This window comes from Limulus polyphemus, unplaced genomic scaffold (assembly GCF_000517525.1).
Source record: "Limulus polyphemus unplaced genomic scaffold, Limulus_polyphemus-2.1.2 Scaffold837, whole genome shotgun sequence".
NCBI lineage: Eukaryota > Metazoa > Arthropoda > Merostomata > Xiphosura > Limulidae > Limulus > Limulus polyphemus.
In genome coordinates, this window is record NW_013666447.1 from 29,071 (window position 1) to 35,765 (window position 6,695).

A 6,695-nucleotide genomic window follows, 5' to 3' on the forward strand; every position below is an offset into this window, starting at 1 on the left:
CGAAATCTGCGTAGTTGAATTATAGAAAATCCGTTATTTAAAACCAAAACAACTTTAATGAAGTTTAATTTCGCAGGCCTGTGTTATTCTTCGTTTGGTGGAACTCTCGCGACACCCCTAGCAACTTGTTGCGACACACAGTGGGGAAAACGCTGCAATGGGATTACTGTGGTGAGTAAAAGACATCGAAAAAAATATATATTTAATATACACTCACGTTTATTTTATTTTTTATTTTAAATAGCTTGCCGGTTGAATAATTAAAAAAAATAGTTGTACCATTGCTACATATAATTATGTATAAATACATATATAATTTATATATCCTATGTAAATAGATAATCACTATGATGAGTAAAACATATCGTAAAACACCATGCAAATAAATGAATTTTAACATATCTAACAATATTATTAGAAGATTAATTCATCTATACCAAAGCAACAGCTTCCACCTCGCCGGACTTCACTACTTTCCTGTGTGAATTATGTAAAGCAGGAAATTCTTCCCATTTCAGGCCTTTATGGGAATCAGGATGGCCAGGCCAATTAGAAACATATTGTTTTGTGTTTGTTGTGTGTTTTTTTATTAACATTTGTTCACTACACATGAATCAAACACTCTTGGACTGAGAAAAAAATCCATTCAGAAATGTTGGGAAATGGCACCTCTGTTCAACAAGCAATTCGAACTCAAAACGAATACAGTCCAACATATATGATTCATATCCACTCCGAAAGTAGTTATGTTGTTGATCGGCTTCTCTAGCATGGCGCAATACATTCATAAATAGCGTTATCGAGTTGAGGCTTTTAAGACGCCACCTTTGAAAACTTTTCATTGTGAAAAATGTCTCATCTACAAGTCCCACCTTATACCAAAATGCCCTAATAAGCCTGTTTGTTCATGCTGCAGAGGTCCTCATTTTGATTGATTCTATAATAAACTGGATTCTAGTCCCATTTATAACATCTCACAGGAGGATCATCTTACCAATCAGTATCGATGTCCAGGTAGACCTTAGCCGAAACCTAAATATTCTACTACAGTTGCTCCTCTTGGTACCATGAAGCCAGTGAAATTACTTATAAATTCTACCACCCAATTTCCCACTGTTGGAGATATTGTACGCTTCATAACTATTGCTATACAGAATATCCATACATATCAAAGTGCATTTGTTCTAGAAAGCATTAATCACGCAGCTAAGTCCGTTTTGAAAATTCAGATGCTGACTACTTATTCCAGAATACCCATTTTCATTTCAGGCCTTTGTGTGAACCAAGATGGCCAGGTCGACTAGAAACAGATTGTTACATGTATTTATTTATTTATCTTGCATTAACGTTCGTTCACTACGCATGAACCAACCACTCTTGTTAACACTTCTGTCTACAATATCATTGATTGCTTACTTCTCAGTGAGATATTCTTTAAACCACCTCAGACTGCAAAATCACCCGGTTACATTTTTCATCGCAGTGACAATTTCAAGAGCATTGGAAGGGGTGAAATTGCAGCAGGTAATAGCTATTATATTTGGTCCAAGCAAAAAGGAGATATCGACCAATAAAGGGAAGCATAAATAATGCCAAATAACTCCAACATGACTTTTTGTAATTTGAAACCCCCTCCTCGACTAAAATATGGAAAATAATGGAGCTGTTTTGTTTTTGCCTGTTTCAATACTCTATAAGAAACTGACAAATACATTTGGAGGGAAACGCTTATTTTCTATAAACATGTGGGGGAGGGGGGAACACGTAAAGGATCCCAGTAGTAATTAGTGGAATTAACTGCAACACTGATGATATTTTTTTCTTTCTCATGTGCTATATAAATTGTCTGGCACACCGTTGGTTACAACTTGTTTATAAATAGTTTAGAAAAATTGCTTAAAAAGCCGATGGTTGGACCTCATTGGTTATTTTACAGTTAAGTTCAGTTTTAGGTTTTCGAAAATTTTATTTGGGTAAAACATTGTCAATTCTTATTTGATGGAAATATTAAAATACATAAATACTTTAAAAAAAAATTAAAACATACATGTTCAATTCTTTTATCATACAATGATAAAACATACCTTTTTTATGTTCTTTACACATCGACACGAACTACAATGCAAAATTTAGAAGGCCGAAAGCTGAAAACCTTTTCCGTTTTTACCCTTTTATGGTTCTATCGTTAGAGATTCAGTGGTGTAGAAAGGAGTCGCAAAGGGAAGGGGGGGGGGGTGCTTGGCTCGACATGCAGATTTTACAATGAGAGATAGTGAGTATAATGAACTGCTAAAAGCAGCTCAATCTAGTGGGAGTCTGGGACATGCACCCTAGAAAATTAATAATATAATTTACATTTGATATATAAGTCTCCGAGATTAATTTATATTTGTCTGAGATTGCCTTTTTAAGTGTATTTAAGATCTTATAAATACATATAACACATTTTGTTCTTTACATGTTAGTAACACACTTTGTCATTTGTTAGCATCCTTTAGCGTTAGCTGTTGAAAGACAGTAAACATAACCAAAAATTAACGTTCAATCTTTTAAGTTTCTGCATCGCTTAAGATTCACCTCCAGGTATTTACCAATTAAAGTACTTAAAACCGTAAAAAAGAAACAAAAGAGGAAAATTGCTAAGTGAAAGATATAATGAAATTTATACCCTGTAGACTTGTTTTGAATTTAGCAGTGTAAGACTAGAGGGAAGGCAGCTAGTCATCAACACCCACCGCCAACTCTTGGGCTGCTCTTTTAAAAACGAATAGTGGGATTGACCGTCACATTATAACGCCCCCACGGCTGAAAGGGCAAGCATGTTTGGTATGATGGGGATTCGAACCCGCGATCCGCAGATTGCGAGTCGAGCACCCTAACCACCTAGCCATGCCGGGCCTACCGTGAAGCTATAAATATTTATCTAAGTATAAAAAAATTAAGCCAGTGGGCTTACTTATTTCTTTTTGTTTGGTTGTTTCAAAATTTCGCGCAAAGGTACGCAAGATATATCTGCTACCTGCGCATGATGGAACGTGGAGACTAGTTAAAAACACCCGCCGCCAATTCTTGAGCTACTCTTGTCTGATGAAAATGTGGAATTTGACTGTAGCTCTTATAACAGTTCTACAGCTCCAAAGTGCAAATTTTAGGATAGACAGTTCGGGCAATAACTTCTAGGGTTTATATTATGTGCTCTTGAAATATATCACAAAGATTAGGAGCTTTAATAATATCCTAAAACAGGTTAGATTGCCATTATATCATAACATCTACGTATATCAGAAAGATTATGCATCATTTATAACTTCTTAATAAAATTATAAAGTGAAAAACTAGTTTTATTGATTTTACTAGTTTGAAATGCAACAGACACGACTATTTTAAAATTCAAATACTTCATAGACACTTTACATATTAATTGCATGTGCGTGAGAGAGAGTTAGTTTATACAATATAGTTATGAAAGTTATATTCATGAAAGGGTACAGAGTACAAAAATTGTTCTAAGCAAAAGGTTAATCACTGTAACGGAATACCAAAGGAAAGGCTTATATGTTTTTATCATTTACTTTAGAATATTCCATATAAATCCAGTAAGAAGCAAACCAAAGTCGTGTGGTTGTTTGGACGAATATTTAAAAAAAAAAAAAACATTTTTAATCCTCCATCTATGAACATTCGATGAAATATGTTTTCTTTGAATTTCTTACTTAATGACATCTCAGTTGTAATGTACACGTAAGAAATCTATCTGTTGCTTAATACACATACAAATGCTTTATTTCTGTAGTTGAATACTTTTACCTTAGGTAAAAGTTTAAATAAACCATGAAATTATTTTTTATCGGCTTCTCAATTGAACAATGTTACTTCTAGGGGGCGTAACCAGTTGCTCCCCGGTGGCACGGCGGCATGTGGTGGGCAGAGCACAGATAACCCTTTGTGTAGATTTGGAATTAATTATAAACAACGGCAACCATTTATAAATTACCAACAAAATATTACACAAAACACATCTTTCGTGCAATATAGACTTATTAAATTGAGCAAGTTATTGAACTTATGATACTCTATCAAGTTAAACTTTGTACTATTTAATTATATGTCTATTGAGGAGAAAAGCATAGGTAATACTAAGTACATCATAAAAAGTGTAAAATTATACTACCGTTACTTTGTGAATAACCGAAGAGTGATTTCATGTTGCTTAAAAATGTGCTACTTATTAAACAAAATTTCTTGTGTTCTCTGTTTACTACAGTTCAGAGTTACTACTGCCCAGTTTTAGTGTAAACACATTGATTTATTCAATATAAATCTTGCACGATTGACAAGTTACGTAAAAGTGTTTATTCGTACACTTTAATTGACCAGTTATGATAATAATAAAACATTAAGTAAAGTTTTCTTTCCACATCACTCTTAACGTGACCATTAAGGACTCATAATCTTTTATCTCATAGCCGTGCCCAAGTGATGAATTCTGGTATTGTACGAAAGGCCACTTTTGTAGTGATTTACGCTAGGGAAGAGAAGAATCTGAAATACTTTTTTTTCACGTCTCTGATTTTGTGTCCACAATATAAAAGTTAGAGGACTGTGGAGAAAAAAATTGATTTTTATCACAAATCTTAAGCTTGATGATTTTTCTAACCTTACAAACACAGTTTTTCAAAGTCATAATTCCTTTTTTATTGTTTTAGTACATGTTTTATTGTTTGTTTGTTTTTCGCAAGATATCGCTTGGCTTCATCAGCGTGTGCTGTGCATCACGGTTCCCGTAAATTATAATAGACTTTGGGGGGAAGTCTTGTTTTATGATAATATGACTTAGTATTACGCTCTGTAGACCTACTTATTTCCTTTTTTTTTTTTCTTTTGTAGCTGATTCTCAGTTAATAGTAGTCTGTATATAAATAAATATAGCAATTGGTATGAGATTGTAGAGCATATACGTGGCTGAAGCGATCCTGTGACACACACATGTAAGGTACGTTGGTAAATAACATTGGAAACTTATGACGTGGGATATTGCAAATATAATTCTTACCTATATACAAAACTAAAATTAATTCGTCAACAGTGTAACTAACCATTAAAACAGTTTTTCAAACTAAGAAAAAAAAAGATAAAATAATAATAAAATTCGGTATTGCAGAAGTAAAAACAATGAAACCTGGTTGAGGCCCGTAGTTTAATTATCCAGAAATAATAATAAAAGTACATTGAATATACTGCACGAATTTCGTAAGGTCTTAAAATCAAAATACTTTCAAAGTTTGGACGCCCCAGTGAAATATCACAATTTTAAACTAGAAGAACACAGGTTATAATATGAGCCATTACCTTTTTTTACTATAGTATTTTACGCCTAATACAGGTTTCTGTTTACTCTAATGTTATACACCTAATACGCACATCTGGGAACTCTCCGGATTTGACCGAAAGTCTCCGGAAATTTATTAAAATTCCCAGCGCTCTGACAACTTAGGCCTAAACTCCGTGGAACTACTGCTTTAGCAATGGGTATTTGTTATACTTATTAAACTGTAAAACAGTTTGTTCAGTTGTTGTAGGTTGAATCATATCAATAACATTCGCTATATACCATTAGAATTTGATTTTTCAAGAGCTGACAAACGGCTCTGAAACACGTCTCCGTATTCACTTACAGTACAGTAGCTAATGCATCCAATAGGCGTCAGAAACAGAATGTAAAATATTGTAACTGTAACAATTTTTTGTTTTTATGTAATTGGTTCGTGGTTAAAAAACAAAAACAAGCTTATTTGACCAGAAACGCCACCGATCGCATGGGGAGGTTCATTTTTCAAAGGTCCCAGCATCAGCTGAATACAAAAATTCCCAGGTATGAAAGTGCAGATTCCCGAAAACAGAATCGTTAAGGTTATAGAACAAACTCCAAAACATTTCTTGCACAGTGCATAAGGATTAACACTGAGATTATAACCTAACGTATTTTTGATATCTAAACATGTTGGCTAATGTCTAATAATTCATAATAAAGTAATATAGTTATTAAATAATTATTTCAACAAAACATGATAGTAATGTTACTCTCTTCTTCAGAACTCTTGGAAAGGCATTGATTTTAATATTTGAAATATCTTTGTTCTCTGAGACTAGAAAAAGGCTTTAACTTTTGGAACACATTTACGTCACAATATATCGAATATAATTTACCTTCTTCTCCGTCGTAGTCATAACCATCGTGCTCCATTATTGTTTCTTCTGTGTATTTAACAAACACGTGTGTTATTAAGTTACATTAGCTTTCGTAATTTTAGGGATGAACAAATGATCACCAAACAAACCCTTTTCCTCTTAGCACTAGAGGTTTTTTTCGGAAAGTACAGAGGTGTGACAAGCTTTGCCAGTCAGCGAAGGATGTTGTTTATCGGCTTACAAGCCATTGGCTTTCGAAACACTAGTTAACGAATCATCTTGTAGCCCAAATACGGAAGAGAAAAAAAAAAAGAAGTAAAACACGATTTCTCAATGCCATTTAATGCTCATAAGCATGATTATATGTATAAGCCCAGGGCCATGCGCAGCAATTTAAATTTGACCTCTATCAGGGAATGGAAGAGGAGCGTTAAAATACACACATATTATATATATATATATATATATATATATATATATAAATCATATTTACACATGCGCGTACC

At 33.7% G+C, this 6,695-nt stretch overlaps 1 protein-coding gene across 1 annotated transcript in view; it reads right to left on the bottom strand.

The window, feature by feature from the left end:
* LOC106460789 (E3 ubiquitin-protein ligase MARCH6-like) overlaps positions 1-6,337 on the bottom strand; it is a gene marked incomplete at its 3' end in the record, with an annotated part of 31,646 nt that extends 25,309 nt beyond the window's left edge. The window contains exon 1 of the mRNA XM_022387582.1: positions 6,208-6,337. Within this exon, the coding sequence (XP_022243290.1) occupies positions 6,208-6,244 (37 nt within the window). The remainder of the gene's footprint in view (positions 1-6,207) is intronic.
* Positions 6,338-6,695: the final 358 nt, after the last annotated feature.